The sequence below is a fragment of the Rhizophagus irregularis genome, chromosome 1, assembly GCF_026210795.1.
Source record: "Rhizophagus irregularis chromosome 1, complete sequence".
Classification (NCBI taxonomy): Eukaryota; Fungi; Glomeromycota; class Glomeromycetes; order Glomerales; family Glomeraceae; genus Rhizophagus; species Rhizophagus irregularis.
The window spans coordinates 5,323,433-5,343,190 of record NC_089429.1 but is presented as its reverse complement, the minus strand read 5'-3'; the positions used below and the strand labels follow the sequence as shown (position 1 = coordinate 5,343,190).

The 19,758-nt window shown below is 35.2% G+C and overlaps 6 protein-coding genes across 6 annotated transcripts; all 6 read left to right on the top strand.

The window, feature by feature from the left end:
* Window positions 1-3,103: 3,103 nt before the first annotated feature.
* OCT59_001097 (uncharacterized protein) lies at window positions 3,104-4,083 on the top strand (the record flags this gene model as incomplete). The annotated part of the gene is made up of 2 exons (XM_066139310.1): window positions 3,104-3,364; window positions 3,562-4,083. 2 exons carry the CDS (start codon window positions 3,104-3,106, stop codon window positions 4,081-4,083), a joined length of 783 nt encoding a protein of 260 aa, XP_065988726.1.
* A 1,219-nt stretch (window positions 4,084-5,302) lies between these two features.
* On the top strand, window positions 5,303-5,779 carry OCT59_001096 (uncharacterized protein; the record flags this gene model as incomplete). The annotated part of the gene is made up of 2 exons (XM_066139309.1): window positions 5,303-5,420; window positions 5,472-5,779. The coding sequence occupies 2 exons, from the start codon at window positions 5,303-5,305 to the stop codon at window positions 5,777-5,779; spliced, it is 426 nt and encodes a 141-aa protein (XP_065988725.1).
* Window positions 5,780-8,309: 2,530 nt separating this feature from the next.
* On the top strand, window positions 8,310-8,669 carry OCT59_001095 (uncharacterized protein; the record flags this gene model as incomplete). Its single annotated transcript, XM_066139308.1, has 1 exon — window positions 8,310-8,669. The coding sequence occupies one exon, from the start codon at window positions 8,310-8,312 to the stop codon at window positions 8,667-8,669; it is 360 nt and encodes a 119-aa protein (XP_065988724.1).
* A 2,793-nt stretch (window positions 8,670-11,462) lies between these two features.
* On the top strand, window positions 11,463-13,346 carry OCT59_001094 (uncharacterized protein; the record flags this gene model as incomplete). Its single annotated transcript, XM_066139307.1, has 1 exon — window positions 11,463-13,346. The coding sequence occupies one exon, from the start codon at window positions 11,463-11,465 to the stop codon at window positions 13,344-13,346; it is 1,884 nt and encodes a 627-aa protein (XP_065988723.1).
* A 113-nt stretch (window positions 13,347-13,459) lies between these two features.
* Window positions 13,460-13,930, top strand: OCT59_001093 (uncharacterized protein; the record flags this gene model as incomplete). Its single annotated transcript, XM_066139306.1, has 1 exon — window positions 13,460-13,930. The coding sequence occupies one exon, from the start codon at window positions 13,460-13,462 to the stop codon at window positions 13,928-13,930; it is 471 nt and encodes a 156-aa protein (XP_065988722.1).
* Window positions 13,931-13,983: 53 nt separating this feature from the next.
* OCT59_001092 (uncharacterized protein) lies at window positions 13,984-14,414 on the top strand (the record flags this gene model as incomplete). The annotated part of the gene is made up of 2 exons (XM_066139305.1): window positions 13,984-14,020; window positions 14,113-14,414. The coding sequence occupies 2 exons, from the start codon at window positions 13,984-13,986 to the stop codon at window positions 14,412-14,414; spliced, it is 339 nt and encodes a 112-aa protein (XP_065988721.1).
* Between the last annotated feature and the right edge of the window lie 5,344 nt (window positions 14,415-19,758).

Here is a 19,758-nt window from a genome sequence, read left to right as displayed (position 1 = left end):
CCAAGACAACAATAATCATATTAATAGAAATATATCAATATAATATATTTAACTATTTATTATAAATTAGAAAAAAACTACAAATTCTAATATTAGTATATAATAATATATTCTTGATAAGTAAAATTTATTTAATTATATAATTTTACCCAAATTTTCAAAAAAATGTAAATTATGATCACAATCAAAAACAAAAGACATTATCAAAAATGTAAGAAAACTTGGTCATTATACTCTATAATATTTAAATTATATAAAGTAAAATGAATAATAATACAAATAATTTTTTTTTTTTAAAAAAAAAAATGATTAATATAAATTATAAATTTTAAGAAGGTGATTTAATCCAGGTTATTTAACCTAAGAGGCAAGTTAGCAAAACTCTTATATATTTGATATGATTCATATATAAAATATTATTTGGGTTACTTTTATTATAATTTATTATGCAAAATATTATCTGAACTGTGAAGCAGTTCAGATGATATTTTGCATAATAAATTATACTAACAAAAATTAATTTCACTAATTATATTAGTAGGAGATATAGTTAGAATTAGAATTAAGGTTAAATTTAAAGTTAAGTTTAGAGTTAAAGTTAAGGTTAGGGTTAGGGTTAGGGTTAGGGTTAGAGTTAGGGTTAGGGTTAGAATTATGGTTAGGGTTAGGATTAGGGTTATTATTAGGTTAATATTAGTATTAGATTTATATTAAGGTAGGATTAGTATTAGTTAGGTCTAGGGAGAGTAAGTAAAATAAGTTGATTATTAGGGTTAGTATTTTAGTATAATGATTAGAATTAAATTTTTTAAAATTTATCATAATATTAAATTTATATAATAGAAAAAAGAATAGATTTTAAAGTTTAAATTATAATAGTAAATTAATAATACTAGGAAACGGTAACCGTTGGTGCGTCCGAAGCATCATAAATTACATGTTTATAAATTTAAACTGAACACTAAAAATATAACACTAAAAATGCTAAAAAAAGTAATAGTATCACTAAAAAATGTCATTTTATTATCATACTTTCATACTTTGTACTGTGTTGCAAATTTTTAATTTATTCTCATGATTGTCAAAAAAAAAAATAAAAAGTTAATATTTAATTAAAAAAAATACAAAATGTAAAAATTATGAGTAAAAAAAAAATTAATTTATTATTTGAATGCCATAAAAAACTTTTAAGAAATAAGAAAATTTAAATCAGGGATAAAAAAATTTTTAAATTTAACGTATAAACAGTAGTCATGTGACTTTATAAAGATATTTTTAGAATCAGGGGCATAAAGATGCACGTAAACAAATCTAAGGTTACACCTGATCCTTAGATTTTATTGGCCATACACGCGTGCGGACAGACACCAACATGCATGGTATGGAGTAGAATGGAAGTGTCCTACGCTTACGCTTCAGACAATTATTTATATAAATTTGAAGTTAAAAAAATATTCTTATAATTTATTTATAATAAAAATTATTTTTTATAAACCAAACCTTAAAATTTCATCAACGTTGACGAACCTGAGGCAACACCTGGACCTACAGGCTAGTTTAACGCTATAGTCTTTAATTTTGAAGTGGATCTGCAATAATCCTATAATTATTTGATATTTACTTTATTAAAAATTTATTTTTCTAGTAAAAACGACTTTGATCTATACCAAATATTCAATAAGTATCTTACACATGTATTATTTTAAGATCAACTGCCGAAATTGACTGTTGTAGATCCTTTATTATAACCAATTATAACTATGGCACGCCAGGCTGGACAGATGTTTAACGTAAAAGCTAAATCATTTGACGTTAACACCATATCATTTGACTTTGGAGTACAAAGCATTTGGCGTTAAATATAAACCATTTGTCATTAATTCCAAAGCATTTGTCATTAATTCCCAAAGCATTTGCCATTAATTCCAAAGTATTTGCAAATCTATAAACAAATTTCCTATAAAGGAAATAGGATTTCACAAGACTTTTAAAAAGAAAATTATTACTTAAATTGCACCATTTGAATTTTAACCAAATATGGAAAATTATTTTCATATCGCCAAACTGTTTGACAGTATTGGCAAAGAATTTAACTATAAAGTCAAACAGTTTGTTGGTACAGCAAATCATTTGAATTTTGCAGTTAACCTTAAACGTCAAATGATTTAGCTTTTACGTTTAAACATCTGTCCAGTCCGGTGTGCCATATTTAACCGGGTAGAGGTGCGCTCCAGATGAATCTGGTCAATCCGTCATCCGGATGATCACGTGACGGATCAATCCGGATTAAAAAAATCGGATTATTGGATTATCCGCGGATTGACTGGATTGATTATAATTCCGGCCGGAATTAAGTAATCGGCATGGAATTATCCTTTTTAGGGTATGAGTAACGTTACACAAATCCAAAAAAGGAAATTTTGTTTCCCAGCAAAAATGAAATTTTTGGTTTTACAAGAATCCTAAAAAGGATATTTTTCGCCGATCATTTAATTTCAGCCGGAATTTATGATTAGGTATTTAATTGTTGTCACGTGACGCACGGGTATGTCGATCGTTTCCATTTATGGCGATACCCGTTCCACAAAAACCAGTTTTTCTAAATTTAGTTTCCGGTCGTGTAACATAAAATTTCCTAAAAAGGAAAATTTTTTGTCGATCCCGTATAGGATTGATCGGATATCCGGTCATCCATCCGGTCTATTTGACGGATTCATCTGATCAATCCGAATCCGCCTATTAGACGGATTGATCCTAGGATGACCGGATTGACCAGATTCAGAGCCTACCTCTACATATATAGTATATAATATCAGTGTTGGCATTTGGCCACGGCCAAAGACTAGCTTGCCTGATTTGGCCGATTTGCCTGATTGGCCAAGGGCAACAGCCAAAATTGGTGGCCAAAACCTCATTGGAAATTGGCCGCGGCCAATAGCAAATTTTGGCCGATTTGGCCGATTGGCTAACAGCCAAATCGGCCAGATTGACCAAGATCAGCAATCTTTTTTTTTATCATCTTTTTTTTCCGGTATTTATAATTTGATTTTTGTGTTCAAAACTGACTAACTCACTAACTAAAAACAAATAAAATATAAATAAAATGGCTGCTAATTTTAAAACCTTTGTGGAAATATTATCAGAAAAAGCTGATAATTGGCGAAATTATTGTATTTGTATTGCGTGTAGATATGTTAATGGCCGTCCGAATGCATTGCTTCAAAAATTTCCATTTAAAACTGAACGAGTTAGAAATTACTTGAAAAAATGTCAACATTTTAAAAATAAATATCCTGAAATATTTTTTGAATTATTTGCATCGGAAACAAAAAGAATGGAAATTAATGAATTTGACGAAAATATTGTAAGTTCAAAAAGATTGCGTAGAGAATCAACTGGTTCAATTCATAGTGCTATAACTTCTATATCATTGAGAAGTATTTATCTTTTATTTTATTTATTAATAATAATACTTGATAATTTTATATTAAAACTATTATTAATATTTTTTTATATAGGCAGCAATAATTCATCAGTTGGTACACTTGATTCTTTCATTAGTCTTTCATTACTAGACCACTTGCAACTCGATCATTTACAAAGGGTGAACAAACTATATTTGAAAAATTAATGATTCAAGCAACAGTTTCTGCAGGTTTTCCTTTAAGATGGGTGGAAAATAAGGAAGTTCAAGAACTTTTTCATTTTTTAAATCCAGCATTAATTTTACCAGAACGTAAAACTTTAGGAGGACGTATATTAAATGATGAATCAAAAATTCTTGAAAATGAAATGACTAAGAAATTAATGAATGATTCTGTTAGTGTTACTTTAGCCTTTGATGGTTGGACTAATGTGTTAAATCAGAATATTCTTGGCTCTGTTTTTATTACATCAGAAGGGAAAGTAATAATTTGGAAAGCAGTAGATGTAAGCAGTGAATTAGAAAGATGGAAAGAAGTTATTGAAAAAACTGAAACAATGTTTAAGGAAATTAATAAAATGGGAGTTAATCTTATTTCTGTTGTAACTGATAGTGCTTCAAGTTATGCTGCTGCACGGTATATTTGTATATTTTTTTAAAAATTAAGTTATTAAAATATTTATTTAATATTTTATGTAAATATTAATTATATTTTATATTTTAACAGATGTAGGCTTCGACTTAAATATGTGCATATTACGTTTCTTCCATGTTTCGCACATCAGATGAATCTTTTTGTAGGCGAAATCTTTAAAGAATCTGAAAAATTTAAGCAAGTATCAATAAAGGCAATAAAAATTGTGCTTTACTTTAAATCATCACTTCATAAATATTTTATTAGACAGCTTCGAACTTTACAAAAAGAATCATATGGAAAATATGTTCAAATCGCTATTGGAAATGATACAAGATGGAATAGCCATTATGAATGTTTTCGCACTTTAATTAAATCAAAAGGGGCATTACGGGTATTATAATATATTTTTATTTATTTTTATATAACATTTGAAAATAATTTATTTCTATTTTTCTAAAGACTTTAGGTTCAAAATTTGAATCTCCTGAGAATCAACATCTCATCAAAGTTCTGATAATATATTATATCTACCTAATAATATTTCTTCTATTCTACTTGACAAAACCTGGTGGCAATCATTTTCAGAACTTGTAAAAATACTTAAATCATACTGTATAATTTTGGATATTCTACAATGTGATAAAGCACGACTGCATGAAGTACTGCATGGATTTGGATATTTTATAAAATTTTGGAAAGATTATGATGATATAGAACTTAGTGAGAAAATACTTGATCGACTTCAAACAAGATGGCAAAGTTGGGAACAACCACTTTTACTTTTATCATGGCTCTTACATCCTAAATACAAGATGTCAAAATTTAAAGATAATATCCCAAATTTAAATCATGTATATCTTAGTAAGTGGCTAATTTATTATTACGAAGCTTGGATGAAAACAATTTCAAAATCAATTTTACGTGAATATGAAAATTTTAGAAGAGGTATATATCCTTTTGATGAACAAACAAGTAATCAATTTGAAGATGATATTTTAAAATATTGGAGATTTGTTGTTCCATTAGCAAAAGAACTTGGATATGTCGCACAACGAATTTTTGGAATTTGTATTAATGCAGCATCAGTAGAAAGGCTTTGGTCAAATATGGGATTTCTACATACAAAAGGCGCAATAGATTAAATGTAAGTAAAATAATATTATTTTAAATCTATAAAAAAATTATAATTTAATGTAATAATAAATAATTTATTTTTTAAATAGTATGAAAAAACACTTAAAATGAGCAAATTACGTGCTGCAATTTCATATAAACATAGGGTTGATGAAGTGAAAACTATTCAACAACAAAAAATGAAAGAAAATATTGCTGAACCAATAGTTCCTATAATTATTAATAGTAATGATAATACAAATTTAGAGAATTAAGAAAAAAATCCTATTAACTTAGAAATCCAAAAAGAAAATTCTAACACTCAAGATGATGATTCAGATGAAGAAGGTGAAAATAATGAATTCCAGGTTTCATTAAATTGGAATAATCTAATTAATACATGGAGGCAATTATTATTACAGGAAAAAGAAGCAGAGTTGAGTGCTGTAACTGATTTACATTGTGATGATGATATAGATATTGATGAATTTTTATTAAATAGAACACATCCTGCATTAGATAATGAAGCTAAATGGAATATAAGAAACATTTTTATTGATAATTTAGATGCCCCATTTTTTGTTAATGAAAATACTTCAAATTAACTAAATTTATAATAAAAATGAATTAAATAATTAAATTTAAATGTTACAAATTTTAAGTAGTTACTTTTTTTTAATATTTATATATATAAATTTTTGGCCATTTTTTGGCCAGCCAAAATTTAAAACTTGGCCATTTGGCCATGGCCAAATGGTCAAACAGGCAATAGCCAAGCCTGGCCAAACGGCCAATGGCCAACACTGGTATATATGTATTATTTGAAATTATGAAATAATAAAATTTATGTTCTAAAAAAACTTAATCACAATTATGACTATTGTAAGATAGTATTTAATGGTTATTAGCTATTGATTCGTTATGAAGACTAAATTTGGGATACATCAAACATGATTATTATTAGCATCAGGTGCGTGACTATTTGATTTAGCAACATAGAATAGATCAATTTGCGAAGAAGATATATGAAGACAAGTAAATAGGTGGTCCTATTAATGTATGTAGTCATGTTCAAATTTAACAATTGTAGGTTGTATATTTTGCTGTAATAGACCTATAAAAAAATTTATTCAACAAAATTATTTAAGCACAGTTACAGGTATCATGATTGGATCAATAATACCAATTTTTACTAATGCCCGAAATATTCTAATACGTGAGGTTCTCAACGTATTTAATTTTAAGTAAATTAATTATGTTTAATAGTTTTTAAATATTTTGATCAGGTATAATTTCTTCAGTTGATCATCACCGCACAAGCATTAGCGGGCGAAGTTTTTTTTTATGACACTCAATATTGAATTCCTTTTCAAAACTTCAATGTAGTACGTCAATCTCAAAAAATATTTTGCTGAACAAAATATTTATATATATTTTTTAATGATAAACTTTATCATTTCATGTATCAATTTGAAGCAAACGTTAAAAATACGTACTATGTCAAGATACCGCTGGTTAAAATATTTTGTTCAAATTTATAATTTGAGATTTTGTGTTGTAGTATGGTGGCTGTCACCTATAAACCACACTAATATTAAGTGACTTCAAATTTTTATAAATTGTAAATTGAATAGTAAAAAGAAAAAACTAAACCGATAAAATGATATAGCAACATGTACTGAACATTTCTATCAGATTATTTTATAGAATTTAATAAGAATTTTAATTAATATTATGGGTTAAAGTTGGATAATTTTAATAACATCAGGAAGTCACGGAAAAAATGTTTATTATATATACATTTTTGTAGATCATGTATATTATAATATTCATTATTTTAAATGAACATGTAATATTTAACATTAATGAGCATCATCAATGAGATTTTTATCATGATGTGCAGCATTAAATAATGATAATTCAATATTTATCAAATGGGTGAATAAATTTATAAAAATAATTTATTATATTAGCCACTAGTCAAAATAGGAAAAAATTCGACCATGATCTACGATTAGACATTGGTCGAATAGTGCACTAATTAAACATCACGCATTGCATTACGCATATTAAAAGTTTAAAAAAGGATCATCTTTTTTTAAACTTTTCTCTTTGTCCTTCCTTTCTCCTATCATCCTGCCTTCCCCTATCGTCCTTCCCTTTCGTTCTTCCCTTTCCCTTTGTCACTCCCTTCCCCTTTCGTCCTTCCCTTCCCCTTTCGTCCCCCTTTTCTCACGCCTCTTATTCTTGGAAGTAATGTAAGTTTCATTTCGAAACTTACTTATTTTTTTAATTTTTTTTTTTAATTTTATCCTTTTTTTTTAAATTTAAGAAACGAATTAACGTTTCTTTTTCATTATTTTTTTTTGTAGGACACCGGCTTTAACATGAAACTGGACTTGTTTAAGGTAAATAATGGGGGAAAGGGAACTTTATTAATATTTTGAAGTTAAGAAACGATCTAACGTTTCTTTTACATTGTTTTTTTTGTAAGACACCAGCTTTAACATGAAACTGGACTTGTTTAAGGTAAATAATGGGGGAAAGGGAACTTTTCATTATTATTTTAAATTTAAGAAACGAACTAACGTTTCTTTTCACTATTTTATTTTTGTAATACGCGTACTAGGAGGACGCCGGCTGTCGTCAGGCTGGATGTGGGTGGTGCTAGCACCACCCACCTCCAGGTCTACGACCCGTCGCAGTACCTATATGGCCCCTATGGGGCTCAGGAATCCCCCATAGATCCTCCACAATCTGGGACAACATATGGAACAAATATATATACCAAATAACTAGAAAACAATAGAAAAGAAAGGAATAACGGATATAATGAGAGGGTTGTCCCGGATGTGGCAGATGTGGCAGATGTTTCAGAAAAAATATGAGAGGACATCCCCCCAGAAAAAGTTTTATTTTTACCCCCCAGATCCGCCACATCTGGAACGTCTGGAACAAGTCAGGATTCTGTCTATTCATCTGTTGGAAGCAGTGAGACAGCAAACCAGGTAAGTTAGCAGGTAAGCCCCTAGAAGGTCTATAGAGCCAGTAAGACCAACCCCGTCTCATCCCCGTCAGAAAAAATAAGTAATTGAACAATGGGTATACCATAAGTAACCTATAAAAACAGATAACATGTATACCTCACACGCAGTATCAGTAATCCCCGAACTTGTAGGCCATATTCTGGAACACATTCCAAGTAGCAATTTCGGGCCACATCTTTTAGAAGTCAGCCCAATCTGGAAAGCCGAAGCTGAACGAGTACTCTGGAAGCGGCATAAAAAAGCCGAAGAGGCATACGACAGGGCAGTAGAAAAGAAGGAAAAAGCAAATGATGCTCTTGGCCAATCATTGGAGGAGGAGGGCATCCTCCGTGAACTTGAATGGAAGGCGTATCAAAAGGCTTGTAAAGAGTTAACGGACACTAGAAAAGAGCTAACTATAGTAAAAGGAGCTCTTGAGCGGTTTGGATTTCAGATATATGTAGTTTGAAAAAGGGGAAGGGAAGATTTAGAGCAGTCGTAAAGGTTCGTGGTTTATAGTTTTTTTTTTACCCCTAGAAGATAACCAGATATAACCGAAGGACCGCAGAATCGCAGGACCACAGGACTACAGGAGGGTAATCTGGTAGGAGTGCAGATCTTTGGAAAAAATATTCGGCAATTGAAGATTAGGTAACTATAAATTAGTACTCGATTTGATAGAACAAAAAATGACTGCCCAAACTAGCACTCAAGCTCAAGTTATCCCCAAGTTCGGTGAACAGAAGAAGGCTTTTAGTATTGATGAGCTTAAACGGCTCATTAACGCTGCAAAGAATATGAGGGATCTTAATCAAGCTAAAGGTTATCTTTGCAGTTACTTTATTCCCTGCTCCAACCCGCATGGAGTCTTCATGTGGCGGTCAGAAATTAAAAACCTTGAGCACATCCCTGATAAAAATATTAGTAAACTTATCCGTCCAATTACCAAAGTCTTTTACACACAATCCGAACAGGGTCCTTCACAAAAGGTTGAATTCAATATCAACAAATGGTTTATGATCGAATATAGTACTGTATGTGTAGCTACCTGTGACCCTCAAAAATCCCGTATCTTTAAACTAGGTGGCCAACTTTATCTCAATATCTTCCTAGGATTTCTCCATATCCTGCGTCCGATATCCACTTTTGAATCTACAACCCACCTCGCAGTTAAATTTATCTTCTCCCACATTCAGGATATCTGGTGTTCAGGCGATTGGAATCTTACTGAGTATATCATAAAGTGGTTGGCCGGTGTGGCAGCTGGAAGGAAAATGTATTCGATTCTCTACCTGAAATCTGGACAGGGTTGGGGTAAGAGTATTATAACAGATTTCATTCAACGTAGTGTCTTAGGTACTCAACTTGTTTATAAGACCAGCGATCCTCAAACGATTCTTGGAAGTTTCAATGGGCAATTACAGGGTAAGGTTCTTTTTCTCCTCGAGGAAATGCCTACAGAAAAAAGCCAGTGGAATAATCTGTATCGATCGTTGAAGGATAAGGTAACAGGCGACATAATGGAAATCCATGAAAAATACAAGATGCCAACACATTACAAAAACTTTATATCCACCATTGTACTCACCAATGAAAATGCTCTCAGAGTGGAGAATGACGATAGGCGCACAGTATTCTTGGATGTGTCACCATCCCGCAAGGGAGACCTCAACTACTTTAAGAAACTCAGTGACGCTATGAAATACCCAGGCGCCAGTGAGGCATTCTATGCTTACTTGAGAGCCATTGCAGACGCTTACCCGGACTTCAATGGAAATCCACCACCTATGACAACATCTAAGCAGGATCACATGATATCAACTCTCCCACCCCTATTTCAATTCATAAAGGACACTTATATAACTGACCTACCTGTTCAAGAATTTTATAGGGTATATACTTCATATTGTGAAACTCATTGCATTACACCCCTATCAAAGATAAACGCTTCTAGAATCCTATCAAATGAGTTGGGTATAAATAGCAGAAAAATACGTGTAGGTAAGGCAACACCACGAGTTTACAGTATATCCAGGGAGGACCTTTACAAGAAGTTTCTCACTAAAAAATGGATCCACGAAACAGACGAGATAGACATAGAAGGAATAGATGTAGAAACTCCTGAGAAGCCCGCATCTGATCCAAATGCCTTGGTGAAGTTCTTGGCAAATATATATAATCCAGCTAGTAAATCGCAAGTAGATCAAGAGAAAGTGGAGCTAGTTGTTGAGAAACCTGTTGAAGAAAAACCTACTGAAAAGCAACCAGTTTCCAAAAAGACTCCACCACCAGTACCACTTAAGCCTGATTGCTTGAAGGTAAAACCCGCACCTGTCATCAATGAGGATCCTATTCCTGAGGAATCTCCAGCTCCTATAGAGTCAGATACTGATGAAACTATAGATAGCTTCTCAGACTGTTATCTATCTGATGAGGAACCTGCACTTAAAGCTGATAATGACTATGACGTTTTAGATGACTTGCTATCTGACTCAGATCCTACAACTGCAGACCAAGTTCCTAAGCAACAACCTGAGTCTCCTGCAGAATCTTCTGCATCTGTCACTAAGCCTGACCCAGAACCGGCTCCTGAAGAGCAACCTATCCCAGAACCTGACACAGAACTAGAAGTTGACCGGGACCCTAAACCAAAGGAAGGTACTCAAGCACACTGGGCTTGGCATGAAAGACACCGATGGGATCGTAATCCATGGGTCAAGAATTCAAAGGACCAGGTCTTCAATGATCTCTACAATACAGGTAAGGATTTATGGGCTAAGTACCAAGACGCGTCAGACGACTATGACTGGGAAATACTTGTGTTTAAAGTAGAGGAATGTCCCACAACACGTATTGAGGACGAGTACCAGTACTACCTTAGGGAAGTAGTAGACCGCTTCAAGGACTGGATAGAATATAATGGGTACTTACCTAAAACACCCAGTCGTAAAGAGCTTGCAGATCTAATAAGAGCATATAAGGAGGATACTGATGCCGAGATTATCCCTACCACCTCTGGTTATGAAACTATGAGGGCAGATAAAGGAAAAGCGCGAGAGATCCCCGAGGAACGTCCAAAGACTAATATGGAACGTGAATGGGAAGCCGCCAATGGAATCGTCGATGACTGGGATGAAGAGGATCTTGATCGTGTATGTAGCAAGATTGACTCCTTTTAATAAGATAAGCACCTCTTAGTTATCTTATATTTTTTGTATAAAAAACCTATATTACAACTGAACACAATTCATAAATACATCAAATGGTTTATTCAGAGATTGTCTGTGCTTTACCTACAAGACCGGATATCAAAGAATTACAGTATTCAGGCGCAAGATTTTCCAGAGGAGCAATAGCAAGACTTGGACAGCGACTCCAATCCCGGTATCCGACACATAAATTTCAGATCCTGCTCCCCTATGAAAACTGGAAACCCGGTGGATGGACATCAGGAAACCAACCAGCCAGCCTCTTCTCACTCTTGGACCACTACGACGAAGCACAACTACCGGATGACGCAGACCCTGATTATTTTGAACGATTCATAATTTATATGAGAGATGCCCCACCGGTTGCAGGAGGTTGCAACGGGAAGCTAAATGATTGCCTGTATGAATGCCTGAAGCATATCTATGGTATATTCTCTAAAATACCCGAGACTATAAAGAAGCCCGAATATATCAAAAAGGCATTAGATCTCAATCGTGATGCTCCAGTTCCAGTCTCATATATGGATAAGGTTGAACAACTTGCAGGAAGCCTTGCACTTAATATTGTAGGGGATTCTACTCGAATTTCCAAGAGCAAATCTGACAGACGTGCAACTCTCATCCTGTCTGAAGGCCACTACTCTCTTGCACTGAATCCCGGAAGACTCCACCCTAGTAAATTAGATAGAAAACAAAAGTCTCTCTTTGTTTATCGTGAAGATGGGGTTAATAATGTAGTAACAATATACAATGGTAAAACAGTTAAGTCTCTTACAGTTAGACAGTTTCAGAAAGGTAAGAACTCTGATAGTTACTCCTTCATCCCTATTGAGAAGAATCGTAAAACTGGAATATATGAAACACTTGAGGAAATATACCAGAGGATCCATGAAGAGCGGGATTCCTTTCTACAGGCTACAAAGAAGTTCGGTCTAAGAATCGACTTATCTTACCACAACTGGTCATATAAGAGAACTGCTCTCTGGCTTTTCGAACGGTTTAGTGTAGGAGTTCCAGCTAATGATCCTCTTGATCCAGTCGAAGCAGAGTGGATAAATGATGCAATGATGGGAGGTCTTATCTGGGCAGACAATGAATGGAAGGGCTATGGAAGGCAATACGATGTGACAAGTTTGTATCCAAGTATCCAGCAATCAAATGCAAACTTTCCAATCCGACAAGGTAAGTTTCAAATACTCAAAGACTTTGTAGACCACAGAGGTTATGCCTTGTATGGATTATTTCGTGCTAGCTCCCAGAGAGCGCCCCAAAGGGGCAAGGTAAGTGGTAATGACATTCTCTTCCGACAGAATAAGAGGGGAGTCTATACATTCATTGACTTACAACGAGCAAAGAAACTTGGTCTCGATATACAGTTAATCCAGGATGGAAAGCCAAATGCCTTGATATATGACAGAGAAGCAAGAATTCCTGGGACTGTAATATTTGGTGAGTATGTTCACTTTCTCTTCAATATAAAGAACCAGGGTGGCGTGGCTGGTCGTGTTGCAAAGAGAGTTCTTAATACATTATGGGGAGCACTCTGCCAGAGGAAACGCAATTACAAGACACTCACCACAGATCAAACAGATCTATTCAAGTTTCTGGAAGGCCACACACTTGACTCCATCATACCAGTAGGATCTGACCAGTGGCGATTCCAGTTCACAAATCCAGGTAGTCCCTTCAAGGGTGAGTATCCTAGGATCGCTCCATTCTTATTAGCACATGGACGGAAGACGACTTTAGAGTTATTAGAACCATATAAGGATAAAGTACGACGCATCCATACAGATGGATTTATTCTAGAGGAACAGCCGAGTAGTCCTACACTTATCACTTGTCCAGAAAATGCATCCAAAGCATTGAAAGCTCTCAAGTTTGAAACCGCAGGATACTGCCATGTGAAAAATGCAAACAAGGTTATCTGGACATGATTGCCAAGAATGCGGTTGGGTTTACAGTAGGTATATATATTTTTTCTTGCTTGAATGTAAAGTCAATTTGAAGATTCCTATTTATTACAAAGTACAAAAAAGTATAAGGAATCATGTCAACATATACTGAATTAGCAAGCATTGTTAATAGCACTGACAGTACTAGTGAGGAAGTTATCTATGAGGCATCACGCAATCAGTTCACCATTATCTCTGATGAAACTGTCCTCAAGATTATCCGTGCATTGAAGGACACTATAGTAGTCGCATTAGTATCTGGGTTTAGCAAAACCAGCTACCTTGTCCAGGATCATGTGAAGTATATCAAGAGAATCCAGACGGCAAGGTCTCCTGTATCATATGTGAAGTTCGTGGCCAGAAAACTCTTCCCAGATAATGCGGCATATACTGCTAAGATAGCAAAAATCCGTGAATCATACAAGAATAAACAAGCTCTCCTAGATAAGCTTGAGGCCCTCTTCGAATTGTATTATAATGCGACTAAGGACTCATCAACCGGTCCCCCAAAGCGAGCTATTACTAAAAACGAGGCTGAGAAAACCTTAACAGAACTTCTTGCATAAGCGGCTCCTGTGGTCCTACGATCCTGTACGAATTTAGTTTATATTTTTTATCCATGTGTAATAGGCATACAGTAATTGAAGATAGCTATAGTATGAGTAACATAACATCATGTTGGACTGATTACCAGTAGAAATAGTCAAACGCATTGTCGCAAAGATCCCGGATACTGACCTTATTGCAGCGAGTAAGGTAGATAGAGTGTGGTGGCAGGAAGTTCGTCAAGAGGCATATAAGAGGTGGAAAAATTATGCCACTACGATCGGGTATGTCCGAGCTCTTGGAAAGCCATTCGAAAAAGGGAATGTTAACTGGATAACATTTGAAGATGTAAACGACTTCTATAAAAGATGGATAGACCGCCTCACCGAGGATCAGCTTTATATTATGGAGAAAATGCTTAGGAATGGGATGGTCGTGGACCCCCAAGAGAGGGAAACCATAGAGCATGCATTAAGTGAACATAGATGGGGAGGCAATCCTTAGGGACTGGGAGTGGAATGAATGGACTCAACAGGAATAAGCATTTTGTACTTGACTTTTGTAGGAATTACCCTGCAGAGTCATATTTTTTAGATCCGGCCGGCATTACCGCGTAATCCCGAATTACCTAAAAAGGAAATTTATGTTACACAAGATTCCAAACGCATTTTTACCAAAATCGATTTTTGTGGAACGGGTATCGCCCAAAAAGGAAATGATCTACGTACCGCATGAAGTCACATGACATCGAAATTATTAGATCGAGACATCGTGTCCCGATCTCAAAGTTTAGCACTTTTTTTATACACTGTACTGTAAAAAATTCCACGGTTTTTCCATGAATGCATTTTAGGCCAATAATCCAATAACTTATTCATCAGGTATCCTCATGTTTCGCGACAAGGACTGATGACCATGTAATCTTATTATCAGGTATCCTCGTGTTTCGCAACAATGACTGATGATCATGTAACATTATCATCAGATATTCTTGTATTTTTCGACAAGAATTGATGACCATGTAACCTCGTCATTAGGTATTCTTGTATTTTTCGATAAGGATTGATGACCATGTAATCTCGTTATCAGGTATTCTCGTATTTTTTGATAAGGACTGATGACCGTGTCACTTGGTTATTGTAAATTGAAGAAAACTATTAGGTATGTAGACACGTACAGAAAAAAGACATGTCTTACCCTTATATAGCTAACCCTATAACTGGACGTCCAATTATTATCGGTGGAGATACCTTTAATCGAATAGTTATGGAATCCCATGATTATATTGATGGAAGGCTTGTCTGTAGACAAACTGCACCTCCACCTGAAGAGCAACCTGTATATTTAAATACAGATACAGGACGTTATGTTCGACGTGGTACTAGAACATATCATAGACTGATTGAGAGTGACTATGAGGTAGTTGAGGATTACTACCTTGTCCATTATGAAGAAGAGGCGCTTATAGAGGAAATCATCAATGAAACACGCTATAATGAGGAAAATCTTGATGGGCAGCGGTTAACTTTCAATGATATACAACAAATCAGGACTGCTATTCAGGCTGACCAAGATGAATATGATGATTTTATCTTACAGCAGGATATGACTGATATGACAACTATCGGTCCTTCCGGTCGTCCACGAACTTTGGAGGACCATACCCCGAGACTTGCAGAGCTTAATATTGAGTTGTGTAGGGAATGTCTCATGCCTGTAAGCCCAAGTGACTTAACGGACAAGTTGTGCAAGGACTGCTCCGAATAGTTACTTAATTTTGAATAATTCTTTTTTACATAAAGAAAGATAGCCATGTCAACATCAATCGTAATAAACCAGTGCCAAAACTGTAGAGTAATCACTCCAAAAACAGCATATAGAGGATTATCCAGTGTATTATACAGACAGATTATAAAGAAGATTAGTGATGAGAATGACCCTCTACAAGCCTTGGGACTTGCTAGGGATAAGTTAGTTCAGATCATTCATCGGGGAAGTAATGTGGACTTTACACAATTGTTTACACAAAGACTGGATATGAAAATTATGGATGGAGAGCCATATGAAGATATTAGGAAGTGGCTTCTTGAACAGCTTATAGCCATTGGATGTGACAGTGGGGAAATTGCCTTATATCAGTTCTTACGGAATACATACCCGGATGGTATTGATGAACCCTTTACTATATTCTATGAGAACTATGTAAGTCATGTAAGAAATCCGATGACTAAGAACTTTGCTTCTCGAGCCTTAGGAGCTATTGGGTTAAAAGCTAGGATGTTAAGGATTGACTTTGAAGGCCGTAAAAAAAGTGCTATGATTCTTAGAGCTTCTGCAGACGAATTACTTGATATTCTTACAAGATACTATTAATCCCTACTTGTAATGCTCGACGGTCCATGTGACTCTTAGAAAAGATTTGTAGAAGGACTTCAATACCTTCTATTATTTGTTTATTATCCAGAGGGCGACTAGACTTCAGGGCTTCATATCGGGAGAATAACTCCTTCACATTCTCAGTTTTCAGAGTTTCAGTCTTTGCAGTCCTACCCTGTACTTTTGCTAAGAAATCCTGAAAGTCAGCTCCTATGGTCTTACCAGAGAGTCCATAAGCTTCCCAAAAGACATATTTAATCCAGGTATCTGCATTCTTGGCTAAGACACCAGGTACAAGTAAATGTTGACGTTCTTTAGGGGATGGAAATACCCGAGCAAATTCAATCAAGTGTCCACCTTTTTTTGCTTCAAATACAGCTTTCTGACCATAGGGACTAAACTTGGATCGAACTGTGATTGAACTGGGTTCAGACTGAGATCGAACTGGGTTCAAACTTGGATCAAACTGAGATTGAACTGAGATTGAACTAGGATCGAACTGAAATTGCTCTGTGATAGAACTGAGACTAGTATCCCATCTTACTCGAATGGACAGTAGATCACTCTTGGACCATCTAAGATCAAACACTACAAATTCACGTTGCAGAGTAAGATCATCAATTACTGGTGCTAATGATTCTGATTCTTCTGTATATAGGCGGATGATTCTCTTAGTATCTGTAAGGCTCCCATGACCTCCATGTAGTGAGATGTAGTTAACATTTTCTCGAATAGCCTTAGGAATGGCAAAGAATCTTTGGGCTACATAAATACATGAAATATTTTTGTGTCGTCTATGTATAAAGTAACCAGTGATGAGATCCTGGATTTTTTTAGGTGCATCCATCAGATCCTCGAAGATTACCACAGTAGCTTGAGTAGGGTCGAAAGAGTCAATCTCTGGAATCTCACTATGAGTTATTGCAGTGAATGGGATCTTCTCCTCTTCAAAAAAATCATGTACAACTGCCCACTTCGGCTCGTCAAGATATCTGCCAACTAAAAGTACTGCATCACATAGTACATACCGATTACCATCCTCCTTTGCTTTCTTGTCACCCATTAACAAATTAATGATCATAGTTGTCTTACCTGAGTCTGAGCTACCTGCTACGGCTAATCGAAAGGGCCATGATGGAGCAAACTCATTGCCTTGTCTTGAGTCGGTCGTGTACTCGTCCAAATTGTATACATAAAGATCCATTTGAATTTTATTCTAACTTAGTTTAAATACTATGTTGACATCAACACCAATTTCAGTTTATACTCCTTCAGAACCTACTGGACTGCCTCCTGCACACTTGGTCAATGAAAAAGTCGATGATGAATTAGTTAGAATACTAAAGGCTCATGCAAATTTATTAACTACCAGGGGTCGTTTAACTGTTGATTCAGAGATACAGGAGGCAAATAATCAAATCAAACATATTATTAATATATTAATGTATCGCTGTAAAGCAAAACATGAAGAACTTGGTATTACAAAAGATTTGTTAGTTTTTGCACAAGGTAAGATAAATGCATTTGATGAAACGTTTACTAATTTAGAACGTCAATTAGTTATTATACGTGCTGCCAATGATAATTTCATAGAAGAAAACTATAACCTGCAAAGAGATTATGATACTATGGTAGAGCTTCGTCGACGGGCTATAGGTGAACGTAATCAGGCACGACATGAACGTAATGTATTACAAGCAGATTATACTCAAGCAGTAAGGAATCATAATGAAGCTCAAAATGCTGTGAATCGTGGTAATATCCTTTTAAATCATTGGCGGCTGAGGGCTACTCGGACTGGAGGACAACTTGTATTGGTTAATGCGCAACTTGGACAGGTTAATGCACAGCTAGCACATGCTAATAATAGGGTGCGTTTTGGGATTCAGACATTAGGGAGACTTAGGAATAGACTTTTCCAACAGATAGCTGCTCTTAGAATTCAGGTACAATGGTTTTGAATTAGACAATTGAACCCTCCTCCACCTCTTTTAAACAATCCACTAGAGACGATATGGCTACCACTGCGATAGAATTGCCGATTTTTGAGGGTAAAGCTACTGATGATATTGATACATTTGTTAGGCTTTATATGGGTTATCTTGATACTATTAATCTTAACCCATACGCTGCTGGAGGGCCACCAGAGTCTTGGAAAAGAGCTATGGGTATACTTAGAAGCTGCATGGCTGGTGAAGCGGCTGAATGGTTTGATCGAGAAATTACAGGAAAAAATTGGGAACTTTCTGGTATCACTTCAAGAGGTGGAGCTAATTTAGCTGCTTTTGTAGCATTAGTAATACCAGAAGGTGCAGGAGGACCAAATGCAGGTACCTATGTAAATGGGTCTGAAGCACATGTTTATGCTACAGATGCAGCTAATGCATTAGTAACTATTAGAGCAGCATTTATTCCTACCCATGATTTAATAGGTGGAGATAAAACTTGGGGAAGAGCTGGTGCTCGTCCGACAGATAGAGTTGCTCCAGCTACTGCAGATGCTGGTGTTGCTGCTGCTAATAATCATCCTATAGTTTTTCCAGGTATTAAACCTAACCAGGCGCTTTATTGGCTTAGAACACAATTTCCAACTATTTTAGATGAAAAGAAACGTATCCGTTTTAACAGTCTTTATCAGGAAAATGAGCCAGTTGATGCATTTTATAGAACTGTAAAGAGGGCTGGAAAATTACTAAAACTAACTGATGATCTTATTATCGACCAGTTCTTTAGAGGTCTTTCGGCTGATAATATTTTTGAAGCAGAAAGGTTTAGTAATCTTAATCCTGATGACTTGGTTAAACATCTGAGAAATTTAGAACGGAGAAGGGCTGAAATGCGCTTGGGGTTACAAGATAGAAATCGACGACTTCAAGCAGATTACAGTGATGTAACTCAACCTCCGTTAGGAAAACAGGAACCTGTCGTACTGACATCAAAGTCATCTGGGGTTACTCAAGAACAATTACAAGAGTTACTTAAGGCTCAAGCTGAGGAACTTACCAAGAATTTTCAGGTGCAATTTAAACAATTACAGGCTCGGCCAGTTCGTAATCCACCAGTCTATAGACAGCAGATTAAACCTGTTCGACTAAAACCACAGAGACGTGTTGTTCAGGATCATCAGGATCCTGATTGGGATGATGGTTATGTAGAACCTGATGTTGGTGATGATCCTGATGCTCCTGAGTGGACTTTGGATGATCATCAAAATGCTATTGATCTTATTATGGGATATAAACATGGGACGTCTAAAATACTTACAAAATAACTTCAGAAGGCTAAAGATAGACGTGATGATCTGGATTTGGCCCGAGCAATGAGAAACCTCGATCTTAATGATGATGCTATGGACATTGATACTGTGAGTTTTGGTGAAAAGGTAGAATTGAGAGAAAAAGATGGTGATGTCTATATGGTTCGTGTTGGGTCAAAAAAAAAGTAGGTTCGAGTATCTCAAAACTTCTTAAGT